We start from the raw sequence: 19,688 nt of genomic DNA, 5'->3' as shown, positions 1-19,688 counted from the left end.
CATATTGTGTTTTACTGTTTTACACTTGTAAATGAAAAACTGACTAAATAATACATCCGCATGTAGGAAATACTTTTTTGATACCCAGGCCCCAGCACGATCTCACCCCCCCCCCCAACAACAAAAATCGGTCTGGTCCCTCTCTTAATCTCTCTCTCTCTCTCAAAAATCTTTCATTCACAATGCAATGTAAACCTCTAAAATTTTATAACAACGACAAAAAGAAAAAAATTAATGATAGAAAATTTACAATAAAAAATCTATAACTTTTTGAAAAGTCTATCCTTCACAATTTTCTAAAATTAATCCAGTTGGGATCCAAGATCATGAACCCAATTGAAAATCGATCGGTCCCAGAACATTATTTTTGCAACTCTTACTTCAAAATGTAAAGCTTCTGCAACAAGACAAAAAACGAAGCAAAGCAAGCCACAGAGAATGGTCAATACAAGGGGGGCCTCGGTTTTGCTGCACAGCTCAGTGTGTCGACGCCTTGGTTCAAGGTCAGCATGTGTGACAGCCATTCTCTAAAAGAACTTCTTTTTCTCTTGGTAGGCTGGAAATAGTCGAAACAAAATGCTAGAGGCTTGATCGCGCCCTCCCAGCAAAAAAAATTGAAGGTTGTAGAACGAGTTAAGGAAAAGAAATGAGTTCGTTACAAATCACTCACAAAATTTCTCAACAGATGGGACCATGGGAGTAAGAGGAGAGAGAGAGAAATAGAATTAGGTTGTGGAGAGGAAAGGACAAGAGGAGAGAAAAAGATAAAAAAAAAAAAAAAAAAAATGGATAGGAAAAAGGAAAAATGAACAGGGGATGTGATAGACGAAGGAGAGAGAAAAAATTAACTTAATCACAATCGTAACATACTTAGGTTCTGCTTAACTAATAAGAGTTTTCAGGTCAGAATTTTAAATTTTAAAATTAAATATTAAAATATTATTATTATATTAAAATTTAAAAAAGTTAAAAAAAAAATTAAATTATTTATTATATGTTATACAGAGATTTAAAAAAATTATAATGATGAGATAAAAATTTTATATTTAAAATAAAAATTTCTTATAGCCAAACACAACCTTAGGTTCTATTCGTGACCAAATGCTATTAGTCGGTGCAAAGGAGAAAAAAATATCCGACCTTTTGAAGTTTTTCCCTTTTTGAATAATATATGAGAAGGTGTCCTAGCCCTTAAAAATATAAATGATAGTTACTGTAGTGAGCCAATCTAATCATTTTTTAAAAAATAATAAATATAAAAAAATTAATTTTTTAATAATAAATTTTACTATTTTTTAAAATAATTATATTTATATATTTTACGATTACATATAATATTATTATTATTTTTTTTCTCTGAAAGACTATATATAGTATTTAAAAAAAAAAATGCTATAATGTCCTCTTTCCGTGCCCTTCAAAGTGACCGTTGATCACAAATTTTTTTTAATTTTTTTAACTTAATAATTAAAAAAATAATTTTAAGTATATTGATATTTTTTTATATCTTTTTAAAATATTTAAGTATATTAAAAAAATTTGAAAAAAAATGAAAAAAAAATAACCGTATAGTCAAAAGGAGGAGCGGTGCACTCTGAATGGCAGAGTAGCACCGTCCTTTTTTTTTTTTTTCAATAGTTCTACAGACAGTCGTGGGTTACAAGCAGGGTGAGTCGGCTGACGTGGCGTCAGGCCACGTCAGATATTTAAAAAAAAAAAAAAAAGGCCAAAAACGCAAAATGGATTTCAGTTTCATATTTCCCGCTCTGTTCTTACAGCCATTGGTGCGAGAGGTTCCCATTGAAGCAGCTCCAGCTCACGGCATCAGCTCACGGCATCACTGCGTGGGCCGTTCGTTAGTGTGGGTGCAGAAACGAAGTGGGTCGGGCGTTGGTTGGTGTGAGTCAAGGCTATGAATCGGGTTGTGTCAGTGTGGTGGGCTCGGTTTGGGTCAGTGTAGTGGGCTCGGTTTGGGTCAGTGTGGTGGGCTCGGTCTGGGTTAGCGTCGTTGCCACTGTTTCAGCCAGGTACGTGGACCAAGATACCGGGTCATCCATCTCGTGGGTCAGCTCCGTGGGTCATCTGCGTGGAGCATCTGCGTGAGTTTAATCCGTAAGCTCCCAAGTCATTCTTCAATCTGCAATATTAGTTACATTTGCTTAAATAAATACCGATTATTGATAAACAATAAAGCATGTATTGATTTACTTAACAATATAAGAATTTGGCAGGAGTTTTAAGTTAGATATGAAGAAATTTGTTGGCTAAAAATATTAATTTTGAGGTTAAATATTGTGGTTTAATTATTGTGGGTTAGTTGTTGTTAAATTTATGTTTGTAGTATTATGAACAGAGGATGTCATGTATGTAGTTGGTTTAGTAATCCCTACTGCCTTGGTTGTTCATGAAGATGGCATGTTTCTATTGATTTACTTAAGAATAAAAAAATTTTGGAAGAAAAAATAGTTAAATATGTAGAAATACTTTGGCTGAAAATATTAATTTTCTAGTTCCATATTGTGGTTTAATTATTGTGGTTTAGTTGTTAAATATTGTGGTGGTTTTTTTATTTTTGATATATATATAAGTAGATGTAAAATTGATTTTTTGTTCCAAGAGCTGGGTATGAAATGTTTAGAAATATGAAAGAGGGTGGATTTTCAGCCATGTGCTATTATTTATTGCACTTTAAAACTATAGTAATCTTGTATTCTATGCTCTTTAAAAGTATATAAACAAATCTCATGTAGTATTGTTATATTTATTTTTTCATAGAATAAGTAGCAAAGGATATTAGTCATCACTCAAAGTTCTTGGTCATTCATGATATAATTTTCCTGAAACCTTATCAAAGACTAACCTTGGTTATTGAACAACTTTTACAGGACATAGAAAAAGGGGAAAAACACCCGTCTTCCCGTACACTATCTAGCTCAAATCCCCCCACTTCAGTATGTTATTTGAGCCTATATAAAACTTATTGGTATTATAGTTTAGCATTCTAATTAGCATTATTATTTTTATGTTAGGACATTCTTGAAACTGGTTTAGTAAAGTATACAAATTACATGCACGGTTACTTTGAACCAGTGCCTGAATGGTCACCAACTTTTATGCCATATCAAGCTGGCTACCAAATTCCAAGCAATATTCAGGTGGTTTTGAAACTTGAATCGTTATGGATTTGTAGTTATTTAATAATTTTTATTAAAAGTAGTTTAAACGTTTTCTTTTTTTTTTCTTTTAAGCAGAATGTTGGTTACCCATTTCAATATGGGATGAGACCTCCGAGGCCAATTATCAATACAAGCTCCGCAACGAGTGCAAGAGTTGGTGACCGAGATACACCCGATTGTTTGGAAACTGAAGAGGCATGTAGTTTCGCTAAAGTTGATGAAGAGAATATCATGGATAGATCAAATGAACAGGAAATCGATCTTTTGGCACTACCGGTACACCACAGGTAGTTCCATCATCAGATGGCGATGATATCATCGAGGAGCCCAAGTCGGAGATGGAGTTTAATTCGTTTGATGATTTGTTGAGCTATTATAAGCATTATGCTAAAAAGAACGGGTTTGGGGTGATGACCCAAAGGAGCGAGAGGTCAGAAGATCAATCAGTCACATATGTCACCCTTGGGTGTGCACGGGGAGGAAAGGCTCAGAATAAGAGTTTAAATGTAGCCAACCCTTACCAACAGGAAAGACGGACTGTAAGGCAAGGATTAATGCCTTAAGAGTCGAGGGGAAGATGCGGTTGACAACAGTTTATAACACACATAATCACGTTGCTTCTTTCGATGTAATAGAGATGTGAGTGAGACCGTTAAAAGGGTCCTAGACACAAACGACGTAGCTGACATCCGACTGAATAAGAGTTATGGATCTCTTGTCGTAGGGGCAGATGGGTTTGAGAACCTCCCATTTTTGGAGAATGATTGTCGCAATTACATCCACAAAGCACGACATCTACGACTTGGTGCAGGGGGTGCTGGAGCACTTCAAGATTATTTTATGAGGATGCAGTTTAAAAATAACGGGTTTTTTGCATTGATGGATTTGAACGATGACGGTAGGTTGAAGAATGTTTTTTTGGGCAGATCCACGTAGTCGGGCAGCCTACCAATATTTTGGTGATGTGGTGACATTCGATACCACATACCTGACAAATAGGTATGGGATGCCCTTTGCACCATTTGTTAGTGTAAATCACCACGGGCAGTCGATTCTTTTGGGAGCTGGCCTGATTTCTAGTGAGGACACAGAGACTTTTGCATGGTTATTCAGAACTTGGTTGCAGTGTATGGACGGTATAGCTCCAAAGGCCATTATTACTAATCAAGATCGAGTAATGAAAAATGCAATTGCACTTGTCTTTCCGGAAACACGACACAGGTTTTGCCTATGGCATATACTGAAAAAAGTCCCTGAGAAGCTTGGGTCATATGTTGCGTACAAAAGTGGGCTTAAAACTGGGTTAATGAAATGTGTGTACGATACACAATCTAGTGAGGACTTTGAAAAGTGTTGGGCCGAGTTTATTAACACATTTGAGTTACATGAGAATGCGTGGTTGAATAGTTTATATGCAGAGCGTGATCATTGGGTACCGGTTTTCCTAAAAGAGACCTTTTGGGCTAGAATGAGTACAACCCAACGTAGCGAGAGTATGAATGTCTTTTTTGATGGTTACGTCCATTCGAAAAGACAAACTTGAAGGAGTTTGTCGACCAGTTTGACAGTGCACTTAAGAAGAAAATTGAGAATGAAAATCAGGCAGAATTCCAGTCTTTTAGTGTCACTATCCCTTGCGTATCTAGATCTCCAATAGAAAAGAAATTTCAAGAGTTATACACCAACGCGAAATTCAAGGAAGTTCAGCAACAAGTAATTGGTGTGCTTGATCTGGAGACATCTCTACTGACGTCAGATGGTGTTTTGAAGAGTTATTTGGTAGAAGATGAAGTTCGTATTCAGGAGTTCACAAAAAGCTTGACATATTCCGTGGAATTTAATGTGGATGATTGCAATGCAAAATGTTCATCTGGGTTATTTCAAATGAGGGGGATACTGTGTAGACATATTTTGGCGATATTCAAATCAAACGGCATAAAATCATTGCCAGACCGGTACATTTTAGACCGGTGGAGGAAGGACATTAAAAGGAGATACACAGTAATCCGAAGCAGCTACGACGAAGGGGATTAGAGGCCAAATGGTAATAGATATTCTATCCTTTTGAATATGTGTTATACGATGATAGATTATGCGGTGGATTGTAATGAGCACTTTGAAGATGCAAAGAAGAGGATACATGAGATGACTTCATGTTATCGTCAGAACCAGCACCCCATATCTTTCACCGAATCAGGTTCGTTCGAAGGCGACGACTTGTTTAGTATATCATCCTCTTTGGTTAGTTCATTATAACCAAAACTAACCAAACTACAAAAATGTATCAATATTTAATTTTGTATATATAAAATGCAGGGGATTTGGAGACGCTAGATACAACTGCCGTTGGTAGCTCACAACAAGTCAAGAGTCCAAATGTTGTCAGAGGGAAAGGAAGACCCCCATCTTTGAGGAGAGCATTCAGGATGGAGACAGAGATGCGCAAGGTTAAAGCCAAACAAAGTAAGGCACAAGTGGGAGGAAAGTGCAAACATATTCATGTATTAACCAAAACCCACCTGCCCCCTTTATTGTAATGTTTATAAAGTTTCACCCATCAAAGTTAGTATCTAATGAGTATTTTTACTTTTTACTTTATTATTAGCGAGATGAAGGAGATACAACAGCAAAGGAGACGCGCAGGAATTTATTTGGCCCAGCAGAGACCCCTATCTTCAATGTTGGAAATTTTCAGGTATATTAGAAGCATTTGGAATATATTTTAGAAGAAATTATATTAAATTCATATGTTACGTAATTGGTGTGCACTGAAAGCAATTAAGAATCGTTGGTAGCTAACTTCCGAATCCATATTGCTCTAGATTGTGGTAGACAACTCAGCTACTGACATTTGTGGTACCCAGTTTCAACATACAGTATTTGGGACTCAAGAAACAGTAAGGCTTGTTGGTAACATTCAATTAAAAATGTATTCAACAACTAAAGATAATATTTGTTTTTTCTTCATTACAACTGCAATTTGGGTTGAATGGATCACAACCAGAGTGTATGGATGGGACACAACCAGACCAAACAATGAGGTTGATGGATTTTTAAAAACATGAATTTTTTGTTTAGAAGCTGTAATTCCTAGAGAAATTGTATGGTATATGGTGTAATTATTATGTTTTGCAAGTATGGTATAATGTTACAGTCGATGTCACTGAGAATTGTTCTGAGGGGTTGTAATTATTAGATTTGGAATTTTGTGAGTATTCATATAACCTGTGAAACCTCCAGGTTTAAATTGTAAAGCATAATATTGAGACTCTATTAATATCACTTAGCTTTGGTTATGAAATTTTAGAAGAAATTGCAAACTGGGTTAATAGGGGAAATAACATTATTATCATCCGACTGAATATAGCAGCGTGAGTCCTAGCTAACTTTCAGGTATGTTCTCACTGAGTTGTTATGGGGTGCTTAGGCAGTTCACTGCATCCTTCTGTTGGTATGCACAAGGTTTGGTTATGATTTAAAACAAAGTAAGCCAACGCAGGAGTATGCTGGTTTATTGAAGGAGTGTATATGGTTTATCAGCTGGCAGGAGTTATATTGGTTTATTTAAGCAACACGGACAAGGAGTTACAGTCTGCAGCAACAAGCATTATTTGTTGGTTCCTGTAATCCAAACGCAATTTGGAGTTATATAAGAGAGTTCCAATAACACTCGTGTCTATATAGTGGAGATTCCTGTAATCCAAACTCAATTCGTGTCTAAATATCAGATTCCTGTAATCCAAAACATATTCAAGTTGCTCAAATAGAAATTCAGACGGGCTCAGCCCTTCCAACCAAATTCTCTTGGTAGCTAAAATAATTCAATTTCATTAATAGATTCTATTTCAGAGTACATCCACCATCAAGCACAAAATGAAACATAGTTTATGAGTCTCAAACATAGAATCCGAACCCCGTAGTACATAAACCATCAAGACAAAACACTTGAAATAACAAGGAAAAATCTCATTACAAACGTCCAAGTTTTGTTCAGACTAACTTAAAATACATACACAAAATAAAGCTATACATTCAAATAGAAATCACTTAGACAGCAGAAAGTAACATGAGACAACAATGGCAACAGCCCAATACAGATTGAGTAGTGTGCGTCTCCGCCTGTTTTGAGCATCTTGCTTCCGAACCTCCTCAAGTATATTAGCCAACATCTTCTCCATGGCATCGGCTCGCTTTCGGAACTCAATTTTATCCATTCTCAGCTCTTCTTCCTTCCTTAATAGATATTGCTTTATATCTTCAATTTCTTGCTCTACGTCCAAAGCACCATCCGCCCACTTGAAGAACTTGCAATACGGTAAGCCCTATTCATTAATTACATTGACAAAAATGTTAGATGTACCTGATGACTTGCAAAATTTCATATTGCAGAATTCACAAGATCGCTTGAGCGGAAGCTTTTGGCCGCTCGAGCGAATTTAGATAGATTCAAACACTCGACTTCCGCTCGACAGGGTGCTCGAGCGGGTTGCTGGAAAACAAGGTTTGCTCGAGCGGAGACATTGGCCGCTTGAACGAAATCAGGTAGAGTCGAACGCTCGACGTGCGCTCAATAGGACGCTCGAGCGAAATCAGGCAGAGTCGAACGCTCGATGTGCGCTCGACATCCCGCTCGAGCGAACATCGTATTTTGACAGAATTAGGGTCTTCCGCCGTCAGACCATATAAAAGAGATTTTTCACTCTATGGCCGGATGTTTTGACTGGAGAACACTCTTTGGGACAGAAAAACACAGCTAGAAGGATTCAATTCATTTGTTTTGGAGACGGAATTCCAATTATTGCACGTACGTTGGAATCATGGACGAGAGAAAAGCGTTGAATCGTTCCTTTGAGCTTTTGACGACGAGTTGCGGCTGCAAGGAGGATTTTTCAGTATTTATTTTTCTTCCAATCTTCTCAAAACAATTATGGTGAATTCGTTTATGTTGAATTCCATTTCTAGCATGAGCTAAATTTTCTTCATTCTAGGAAAACGATGTAACCTATTTCCGAACTATGATTGATTGTCTATGCTAATTTAATGCAATTCTCTTTTTGTTTATCTGATTTATTCTGAGTTTATTGCTTTTAATTAACTGGCCATTGATTAGATGATAAGTAATCTTGTGATTTGCTATCGAAAGAGGGAATCATAGGGTAGATCTTGAATATTTAGCATAGGTAAGTATAGAGATCGAAAGACTTGTATGAACCTATGTAGTAATTAAATCATTGATCTTATTGCTTTCTTGATTATTTAATTTGCATACTCTTGCGTGAATTGATAAACTAGAATCACTTCCAATTGACTATCGAAAGAGGCTTTTGGATGAATTAGAGATTTGCTAATAGATAAAAGAGAATTAAATTAAGTTAGCTGGATGAGAAAAGCATAATGAAGAATTAGGTGAAATCGATTTTCTAGAAATTTTCTTCCCATTAATTTGATCTTCAAACATCAGTTTTATTTCCTTTGCATATTTCCTTTGAGTCGATTTTAGTTTAAATTTGCAACTACAAAAGTCTTAGTGATTCCTCTAGATAAAATCAAGTTTAGTATAATTTTGGTATTTGACAAACGTAAAGTATCAATTCCTGAGGACGATACTCTTCTTATTATTTTACTATAAAACTACGATACTGTGCACTTGCAGTTTTGCACCGGTCAAGTTTTTAGACTGTGCACTTGCAGTTTTGCACCGGTCAAGTTTTTGGCGCCGTTGCCGGGGATCAATTTATTCTTATTCTTTTTGTCAATATCGATACAAAGTAATCTTGGTTTTAATTTAGAATTTTGTTAATATGTGTTTTTGACATTGGATGCGCCGTGTTAGATCTCGTGATATTATTCCTGTTGATCCGGAGATCGAAAGAACTCTTAGATCACTAAGAAGAAATAAGATACTAGCCATGGCTGAAGAAGATCGTGAGGTACTACCACGCACCTTGAAGGACTATGTACGGCCAGTTGTGAATGGAAATTACTCGAGCATAATGCGCCAGCCAATTAATGCCAACAACTTTGAGCTCAAACCAGCTTTGATTAGCATGGTGCAGTAGGCTCAATTTCGCGGATTGCCACTGGATGATCCCAATATTCATTTGGCAATGTTCTTGGAGATTTGCGACACTGTGAAGATCAATGGTGTTACTGAAGACACCATTAGACTGAGATTGTTTCCTTTTTCTTTGAGGGACAAGGCTAGAGGTTGGCTACAATCTCTACAACCGGGAAGCATCGTTAGTTGGCAGGACATGGCTGAGAGGTTTCTTGCTAAATTCTTCCCTCCTGCAAAAACAGCCCAACTCAGGAGTGAGATAGGCCAGTTCAAGCAAAATGATTTTGAGTCACTCTATGAAGCGTGGGAGAGGTATAAAGACTTGGTGCGATGTTGCCCACAACATGGATTGCCAGATTAGTTGCAAGTTCAGATGTTCTATAATGGGTTAAATGGGCAAACTCGAACTATAGTTGATGTTGTTTCTGGTGGAACTTTGATGTCGAAGACAGCTGAAGGTGCTACTGCACTTTTGGAAGAAATGGCCTCAAACAACTATCAATGGCCAACTGAGAGGACTTTGGCTAAGAAGGTTGCTGGAATTCATGACTTGGAGCAGATAGCAGCCCTTTCTACTCAAGTAGCTACTCTATCTCATCAGATTTCAGCCTTGACAACACAAAGGATACCACAAAGTACAGAATATGTTGCATCTACAAGTATGATAGTTCCAAGCAATGAGGCGAGTCAAGAACAAGTTCAATATGTCAACAATCGGAACTACAACTATCGTGGTAATCCTATGCCAAATTACTATCATCCAGGGCTTAGAAATCATGAGAATTTGTCATATGGAAATACAAAGAATGTGTTGCAACCTCAACCTCCTCCAGGATTTGATAGCGAACCAAGCGAGAAGAAGATGTCACTTGAGGATGCCATGGTTTCCTTTGTTCAGGAGACCAATGCAAGGTTTAAAAAGACTGATTCACGGTTGGACAACATTGAGACTCATTGTAGCAATATGGGAGCCACTAGGAAGAATCTTGAAGTGCAAATTGGGCAACTAGCCACTACCATCAATGCCCAACAAAGAGGAGCTTTTCCTAGCAACATTGAAGTGAATCCAAAGGAACAATGCAAGGCCATCACACTTAGGAGTGGAAAAGAAATTGAGAGGGCACCATTAAAGGAGAGCAAGTCCACCCCTACCGATGCGAACAATGGCCAAAGCAAAGATCAAGTAGAATAAGAGAAGATTGTCAATGATACACTAAAGGAGACTGACTTGCCTCCTACAATTTCATTTCCTGACAATCCTCCTATTCTTACTCCTCCACTTCCTTATCCTCAGCGTTTTCAAAAGCAAAAACTAGATAAGCAATTTTCTAAATTTTTGGATATTTTTAAAAAAATTTACATTAATATTCCTTTTGCAGATGTCTTGGAACAAATGCCAAATTATGTCAAATTCCTGAAGGACATCATTTCCAAGAAGAGAAGATTGGAAGAGTTTGAAACAGTGAAGCTCTCTGAAGAATGCAATGCCATTCTTCAAAAGAAATTGCCTCAAAAATTAAAAAATCCAGGGAGTTTCACTTTGCCTTGCACTATTGGAGATTCATTTTTTGATAGAGTCTTATGTGATCTCGGTGCTAGCATTAATCTTATGCCACTTTCTGTTTGCAGGAAATTAGGACTTGGAGAGATGAAGCATACAACAATTTCCTTGCAACTAGCGGATCGATCCATCAAGTATCCACGTGAGATCATAGAAGATGTATTGGTAAAGGTGGATAAATTCATTTTCCCTGCTGATTTTGTGGTGTTAGATATGGAGGAAGATGAAGATGTCCCACTAATTCTTGGCCGACCATTCTTGGCCACGGGAAGAGCTTTAATTGATGTTTAAAAGGGTGAATTGACATTGAGAATAAACAAGGAAGATGTTATGTTCAACATCTACCAAGCCATGAAATTTCTAGAAGATCCAAGTACTTGCTTTCGGGTAGATGTCATTAAGCAATGTGTAGAAGAGGCCTTTCAAGAAGACATGCCATCCGATCACCTAGAACGATGTATCACCACTTCATCTCATGCTTTTGATTTTAATAATTCTGCTATTTGTGAATCTGACTTGCCTTTTGTTAGTGAAGAATTTCTCCACTATGTTTTTGCTTTGGGAGCATTGCAGCAGGTTACATCACTTAGTAATGAAGTGGGGAAGCTAGAGCCGGTGGTACCAAAGAGTGAATCTGAAAATGATAAAGAAAAGATGCAGAAAAATACTCCGGAGTTGAAGCAATTACCTGAGCATCTTCGCTATGCATTCTTGGGTGATAGTGATACCTTTCCAGTGATTGTCGCTACATCACTCATACCCGAAGAAGAGGAAAAGTTGCTACGTGTGTTGAGGGAGCATAGAACAGCCTTGGGATGGACTATTTCTGACATAAAAGGAATAAGTCCCTCCATTTGTATGCACAAGATTTTAATGGAGGAGCTTTACAAGCCAACGATCGAGCACCAAAGAAGATTAAATCCAGCAATGAAGGAAGTAGTGAGAGTTGAAATTTTGAAACTCCTTAATGCTGGAATTATATATGCTATTTCAGATAGTTCATGGGTAAGTCCAGTGCAAGTTGTACCAAAGAAGGGTGGAATGACGGTGGTGAAAAATGACAATAATGAGTTCATTCCTACAAGAACGGTCACGGGATGGCGTGTATGCATGGATTACCGCAAGTTGAATAAAGCAACAAGGAAGGATCATTTTCCACTTCCATTCATTGATCAAATGTTGGATCGATTGGCTGGGTACTCCTACTATTGTTTTTTGGATGGTTATTCGGGGTATAATCAGATTGCTATAGCTCCTGAAGATCAAGAGAAAACTACATTCACATGCCCCTATGGAACATTTGCTTTTAGGAGGATGCCCTTTGGATTGTGCAACGCCCCTGCGACATTTCAACGTTGCATGATGGCTATCTTTTCTGACATGGTGGAAGATATAATGGAAGTATTCATGGATGACTTTTCAGTTTTTGGTACATCTTTTGATCATTGTTTGCATAACTTAGCTCTTGTTTTGCAGAGATGTGAAGATAAAAATCTAGTCCTGAACTGGGAAAAGTGTCATTTCATGGTTCAAGAAGGGATCGTGCTAGGCCATAGAGTGTCATCTAAAGGAATTGAGGTGGATCGAGCCAAAATTGCAACTATAGAGAAACTACCACCTCCAAAGAATGTGAAGGGAATCAAAAGTTTTCTGAGACATGCGGGATTTTATAGAAGATTTATCAAGGATTTTTCTAAACTCTCTAAACCTTTATGTAAACTTCTTGAGAAAAATTCTGCATTTGACTTTGATGTTGTTTGTTTGCAGGCCTTTAATGCACTCAAGGAGAAGCTAATTTCAGCACCAATTGTGATTGTGCCTGATTGGAGTCAACCTTTTGAAGTTATGTGCAATGCAAGTGACTTTGCAATTGGAGCAGTGTTGGGGCAAAGGCGAGACAAGCTGTTTAAAGCCATCTATTATGCAAGCCGGACATTGAATGAAGCTCAGTTGAATTATACGACAACTGAGAAGGAGATGCTTGCTGTGGTATTTGCTTGTGACAAATTTCGGTCTTACCTCATTGGGACAAAGGTGATAGTGTTCACTGATCATGCAGCACTTCGCTATTTGTTTGGTAAGAAGGATGCTAAGCCAAGGCTAATTCGTTGGATCCTCCTTCTTCAAGAATTTGACTTGGAGATTCGAGACAAGAAAGGAAGTGAAAATTTAGTGGCTGACAATCTCTCTCGGTTAGAGCAAGAGGAAGAAAGACCAGATTCAGTGGTCCAAGAGGCATTCCCTGATGAGCAGTTGTTTGCATGTGAGATCAAGCTTCCGTGGTATGCTGATATTGTTAATTATCTAACTTGTAAAGTTTTACCACCTGATCTTACTTACCATCAACGTAAGAAATTTTTGCATGATGTGAATCATTATCTTTGAGATGAGGCTTTGTTGTTCAAAAGATGCCCTGATCAAATCATTAGAAGATGTGTGCTGGAAGGAGAGATGCAAGACATTCTCCATCATTGCCATTCATCATCATATGGAGGACACTTTGGAGCCACCCTTACAGCAGCTAAGGTACTTCAAAGTGGGTTCTATTGGCCTTCTATTTTTCGTGATAGTTACACTTTGGTGAAAACTTGTGACCGGTGCCAACGTATGGGAAATATTTTAAGGCGTCATGAGTTACCACTGAAGGGTATCTTAGAAGTTGAGTTGTTTGATGTTTGGGGAATAGATTTTATGGGGCCTTTTCCTCCTTCTTTTGGTTTTGCTTATATCTTGCTAGCAGTTGACTGTGTGTCAAAATGGGTGGAAGCAATTGCTACAACAACCAATGATGCAAAGGTAGTGCTCAAATTTCTGCACAAGAACATATTCACAAGATTTGGCACTTCACGAGCTATTATTAGTGATGAAGGGACTCACTTTTGCAACAAGTTTTTTGAGAATCTTCTTTCTAAATATGGTGTGAAGCACAAGATAGCACTTGCTTACCATCCTCAAACTAATGGTCAAGCTGAAATTTCAAATAGAGAGATCAAGAACATCCTTGAGAAGATGATCAAAATCAATAGAAAGGATTGAGCGAAGAAGCTTGATGATGCTTTGTGGGCATACCGTACGGCCTTTAAAACACCTATTGGGATGTCTCCATACCGATTAGTGTTTGGAAAGGCATGTCATCTTCCTGTGGAGTTGGAGCATAGAGCTTATTGGGCTGTAAAAAAGTTTAACTTTGATTTGAAGGCAGCAGGTGAAAAGCGACTTCTTCAATTGAATGAGATGGAAGAGTTCCGGAATGATGCATATGAAAATGCAAAGATCTATAAAGAAAAGATGAAGAAGTGGCATGACAAACAGATTCTCAAGCGAGAGTTTGTTCCAGGACAACAAGTTTTACTCTTCAATTCACGACTCAAACTCTTTCCAGGAAAGTTGAAATCAAGATGGACGGGTCCTTATACAATTCATGAAGTTTTCTCTTTTGGAGCAGTAGATTTAAAGGACAAGACAGGGAATATTTTCAGAGTTAATGGTCAAAGATTGAAGCACTACTATGGAGAGCAAATGGAGAGGAACTTTGCATTTATTCCTCTTGGAGATCCTAATTGATGATCATTGAAAAGTCTGGCTGTAGACTTTAAAACAAGCGCTTATGGGAGGCAACCCATAGATCTTTCTCTCATTCTTTCATTTATTTTATTATCTTTATTTATTTAGTTTTAATAAATTGGTTTTTGATGCAGGTTTATTTAGCATGAATAAAGAGCTGAAAAATTTTAAAACCTCGGAAGATTCATCATGCAACCAGGGAAGTTCCTTTTATTTCTTCAATCCTTTTTACTTTTGCATTACAATGAGGACATTGTTTAGTTTAAGTTTGGGGGTGTAAACTCCTATAGTCATTTGATACTCCTATAGTCATTTGATACTCTTATTTTCTAAGTCTTGGGTTGTTGATGGGTTGTTTGATTCTCTTACCAAGCATGCATTGGAGTAAGATTGAATTCTCTATGACTCTGAAATTTGTGATTGAAGATGGTTTTGAGAAAAATTTTCAAAAATTTCTTGTATGTCAAGTGAAGTTTTGTGGGTACTTTGGTTTAAATCTTTGACCTTGAACACAATTGAGCACACAGTCGTTTTTCTCTTATTCCATTTTGCTTATGAAGAGAAGAAGTTGAATTAATTGAAAGAGGGATGTTCGATTTTGCTTTGCTCTAGAATTCGTTGATGGGTCCTTGAGGCGAAATCCTAGTTGAGACCAAATATTAGAGAAATGATCTAGGCATTTCTTTGGCATAACCAAAAAGCTTTCTCAGCCGTCCTAAATGTCATGCCATCATTACATGGTGTGTTTCCATAGTCAACCCCCTTGAGCCTTCATAAGCCTTTATTTATTCTTTGAACTACATAAACCATGCCAGCTCTAAGCCTGAAAAACAATGAATCTACCTTTGATAGTTTGAGAAAATATTTTGGTGGAGAGTTACATTTAAAAGAGAAAAATTGGTTTCATGATGAACCGTATTATCTTTGCTTTGATTGATCAAAGAAGAAGAAGAAAAAGAAGAAGAAAGGAAGTGACTGAAAAAAAAAAAAAAAAAAAAAAAAAAAAAAAAAAAAAAAGAAAAGAAGAAGAAGAAGAAAAGAGAAAGAAAAAAAAAAGAAGTCGCTAAGCAGAGTATGTATCACCTCAGATTGTGTTAAAGGAATTGTTGGTATTGCTTCAGTGATTACAACAATAATAATGCCACAAGTATGAGCATATTGCCAAGAAAGAGCTATGATTTGAATCATGTGGGTATCTCTTTTAGTGTTCTTTTCACTAAGTATTTTCCCAGTTTGCTTTAATTTTCCATATCCAATTCTTTCTTAACCCTCACCCTGTGGCCTATCATTACAACCTTAATAAAGACCTTTTGATCTCTGATTTTGGTGTTGACTACATTAGTGGAGAGGATTTCTGAAAATTGGACTTATGGGGTTAAGTTTTAAGAGAATTCTTCTGATTTTAGTTGTTCTACTTGTATCTGAGTTTGCAGGTGGTTTGAGGTTAAATTGACTATATCACACACACACTCAAGGTCTTAGCTTTAGGTTGAAGTAAACGCCTAACTCTTGCTTGACAAATTGTAAAATTTTTGATTGATTTTCTTGCTATCTTTGATGTTAAAAGAGTAAGATACTAGAGATGAAATCTAAATTTATAAAAGCTTGGTGAGTGATGATACTTCTCTTTTGGGTCGAGTCGATATTGCCTAAACTATCATTTGCTTTTCTTTTTGTTTGTTTGAGGACAAACAAAGTTGTAAGTTTGGGGGTATTTGATGACTTGCAAAATTTCATATTGCAGAATTCACAAGATCGCTCGAGCGGAGGCTTTTGGTCGCTCGAGCGAATTCAGGCAGATTCAAACGCTCGACTTCCGCTCGACAGGTTGCTCGAGCGGGTTGCTGGAAAATAAGGTTTGCTCGAGCGGAGACATTGGCCGCTCGAGCGAAATCAGGCAGAGTCGAACGCTCGACGTGCACTCGATAGGACGCTCGAGCGAAATTAGGCAGAGTCGAACGCTCGATGTGCGCTCGACACCCCGCTCGAGCGAACATCATATTTTGACAGAATTAGGGTCTTCTGCCGTCAGACCATATAAAAGAGATTTTTCACTCTATGGCCGGACGTTTTGACTGGAGAACACTCTTTGGGACAGAAAAACATAGCTAGAAGGATTCAATTAATTTGTTTTGGAGACGGAATTCCAATTATTGCACGTACGTTGGAATCATATACGATCACGGACGGGAGAAAAGCGTTGAATCGTTCCCTTGAGCTTTTGACGACGAGTTGCGGCTGCAAGGAGGATTTTTCAGTGTTTATTTTTCTTCCAATCTTCTCAGAACAATTATGGTGAATTCGTTTTATGTTGAATTCCATTTCTAGCATGAGCTAAATTTTCTTCATTCTAGGAAAACGATGTAACCTATTTCCGAACTATGCTTGATTGTCTATGCTAATTTAATGCAATTCTCTCTTTGTTTATCTGATTTATTCTGAGTTTATTGCTTTTAATTAACTGGTCATTGATTAGATGATAAGTAATCTTGTGATTTACTATCGAAAGAGGGAATCATAGGGTAGATCTTGAATATTTCAGCATAGGTAAGTATAGAGATCGAAAGACTTGTATGAACCTATGTAGTAATTAAATCATTGATCTTATTGCTTTCTTGATTATTTAATTTGCATACTCTTGTGTGAATTGATAAAGTAGAATCACTTCCAATTGACTATCGAAAGAGGCTTTTGGATGAATTAGAGATTTGCTAATAGATAAAAGAGAATTAAATTAAGTTAGCTGGATGAGAAAAGCATAGTGAAGAATTAGGTGAAATCGATTTCCTAGAAGTTTTCTTCCCATTAATTTGATCTTCAAACATCAGTTTTATTTCCTTTGCATATTTCCTTTGAGTCGATTTTAGTTTAAATTTGCAACTACAAAAATCTTAGTGATTCCTCTAGATAAAATCAAGTTTAGTATAATTTTGGTATTTGGCAAACGTAAGGTACCAATTCCTGAGGACGATACTCTTCTTATTACTTTACTATAAAACTACGATACTGTGCACTTGCAGTTTTGCACCGGTCAAGTTTTTGGACTGTGCACTTGCAGTTTTGCACCGGTCAAGTTTTTAGCGCCGTTGCCGGGGATCGATTTATTCTTATTCTTTTTGTCAATATCGATACAAAGTAATCTTTGTTTTAATTTAGAATTTTGTTTTAATTTGTTCTATAGGTGTGTTTTTTACATTGGATGCGCCGTGCTAGATCTCGTGATATTATTCCTGTTGATCCGGAGATTGAAAGAACTCTTAGATCACTAAGAAGAAATAAGATACTAGCCATGGCTGAAGAAGATCGTGAGGTACTACCACGCACCTTGAAGGACTATGTACGGCCAGTTGTGAATGGAAATTACTCGAGCATAATGTGCCAGCCAATCAATGCCAACAGTACCCGAATCAAAACAAGTGACTATAAAAACTTGATGAACGAATGTTTTACCTCATTGTTGTACTTCGAGCAGCCTAAGAAGGGTCGTCCTGGATTTCTGGGAGTATTTGAATATCTCAGTGTTGCCTCAACCTCACAGAAGCAGGAAGGTTGACTCGAAGTACGTTTACCAATAGATGAAGAAGACGAAGGTGATGACAACATAATTTTCCTGAACCAGAACAAATAAACATTTAAACATATTCAAATCCATCCAAGTAAACTTAGAAACAGAACAACTAAAGTTATGAAATCAAGAGAATATCATGCAAATAATATCACTTCAATCTCATTTAAACATATTCAAATCCATCCAAGTAAGCTTAGAAACAGAATAATTAAAGTTATAAAATCAAGAGAATATCATGCAAATAATATCACTTCAATCCCATTTAATCATATTAAAATCCATCCAAGTAAGCTTAGAAACAGAACAACTAAAGTTATGAAATCAAGAGAATATCATGCAAATAATATCACTTCAATCCCATTTAAACATATTCAAATCCATCCAAGTAAGCTTAGAAACAGAACAATTAAAGTTATGAAATCAAGAGAATATTATGCAAATAATATCACTTCAGCCACATTTTAATCATATTAAAATCCATCCAAGTAAGCTTAAAAACAGAACAACTAAAGTTATGAAATCAAGAGAATATCATGCAAATAATATCACTTCAATCCCATTTAAACATATTCAAATCCATCCAAGTAAGCTTAGAAACAGAACAACTAAAGTTATGAAATCAAGAGAATATCATGCAAATAATATCACTTCAATCCCATTTAATCATATTAAAATCCATCCAAGTAAGCTTAAAAACAGAACAACTAAAGTTATGAAATCAAGAAAATATCATGCAAATAATATCACTTAAATCCCATTTAAACATATTCAAATCCATCCAAGTAAGCTTATAAACAGAACAATTAAAGTTATGAAATCAAGAGAATATCATGCAAATAATATCACTTCAGCCTCATTTAATCATATTAAAATCCATCCAAGTAAGCTTATAAACAGAACAACTAAAGTAAAACTCAACTTCGGTTGGACACAGGGTGCTGCATTCATTCTCAATGCTGCATAAATAATAACCTACAGACGAAACAAGCACAAAATCAGATTCATTGCCCAAAATAAACATAACAAATACATGCAAATAAATAAATAATATCTTTCTTCCTAAATTGAAAGGGGGAGCTTACGTAGCAGTGTATCGGTTCTCTGGCCAATTGCCCAGTGCCCAAATCCGAGGTCCAAAAGTTAGGGTTAGGTTTAGGGTTAGGGTTAGGATTAGGGTTTCGGGACTTAGGGTTAGGGTTTCGGGAATTAGGGTTAGGGTTAGGGTTTCAGGAATTAGGGTTAGGGTTAGGGTTTCAGGAATTAGGGTTAGGGTTTAGGGATCCACCAGGGTGAAGAGACAATGTTCTCTTTTTCAAGACTAACCGAAGTGGGAAAGATGATAAAATCTAACAAAACTTGTGAAATTGAAAACACTAGGGATAACCCACACAGATATTAGAACCCAGACTTGCGAAATATACAAGTGAATCGTTATGGAGAACCCAGACTTGCAAAAGACAAATCTCGAGAAATCGAAATGAGAACCCAAATAAATCTGGAGAAATCGAAGTGATTGAAACCGAGGAACTACCAATCCTGGATCTACGAAAGAAATGACAAAAATATACAAGGATGAAACATCATTCCAACTCAGACTAAGGAATCATGTAAATAAAAGTGGGGATCCAACAGTTAGGGTTAGGGTTCTTCGCAAACACAAGGAGAACCCACACTGTGAAATCGAATACACAGTGCTGAACCCACACTGTGAAATCGAATACACAGTAGTGAACCCACACTCATTTAGAACCCAGGCTAGTC

At 36.9% G+C, this 19,688-nt stretch overlaps 2 protein-coding genes and 1 non-coding gene across 3 annotated transcripts; 1 reads left to right on the top strand and 2 right to left on the bottom strand.

Moving 5' to 3' along the window:
• The first annotated feature begins 1,739 nt into the window (after positions 1 to 1,739).
• LOC122299284 (protein FAR1-RELATED SEQUENCE 5-like) lies at positions 1,740 to 5,210 on the top strand. Its single transcript, XM_043109473.1, has 8 exons — positions 1,740 to 1,889; positions 2,886 to 2,951; positions 3,030 to 3,155; positions 3,252 to 3,371; positions 3,464 to 3,720; positions 3,812 to 3,990; positions 4,103 to 4,608; positions 4,710 to 5,210. The coding sequence occupies exons 1-8, from the start codon at positions 1,740 to 1,742 to the stop codon at positions 5,208 to 5,210; spliced, it is 1,905 nt and encodes a 634-aa protein (XP_042965407.1).
• Positions 5,211 to 7,219: 2,009 nt separating this feature from the next.
• On the bottom strand, positions 7,220 to 17,962 carry LOC122299220. Its single transcript, XM_043109345.1, has 2 exons — positions 17,810 to 17,962; positions 7,220 to 7,498 (listed from the first exon to the last, which is right to left on the bottom strand). The coding sequence occupies exons 1-2, from the start codon at positions 17,960 to 17,962 to the stop codon at positions 7,220 to 7,222; spliced, it is 432 nt and encodes a 143-aa protein (XP_042965279.1).
• On the bottom strand, positions 9,479 to 9,585 carry LOC122293604. Its single transcript, XR_006237315.1, has one exon. It is a non-coding gene; the product is annotated as a small nucleolar RNA R71 (small nucleolar RNA).
• Positions 17,963 to 19,688: the final 1,726 nt, after the last annotated feature.

The sequence above is a fragment of the Carya illinoinensis genome, chromosome 1 (genome assembly GCF_018687715.1).
Source record: "Carya illinoinensis cultivar Pawnee chromosome 1, C.illinoinensisPawnee_v1, whole genome shotgun sequence".
NCBI lineage: Eukaryota > Viridiplantae > Streptophyta > Magnoliopsida > Fagales > Juglandaceae > Carya > Carya illinoinensis.
Note: the sequence above shows the minus strand (reverse complement) of the source record. Positions and strands in the feature narration are given on the sequence as shown.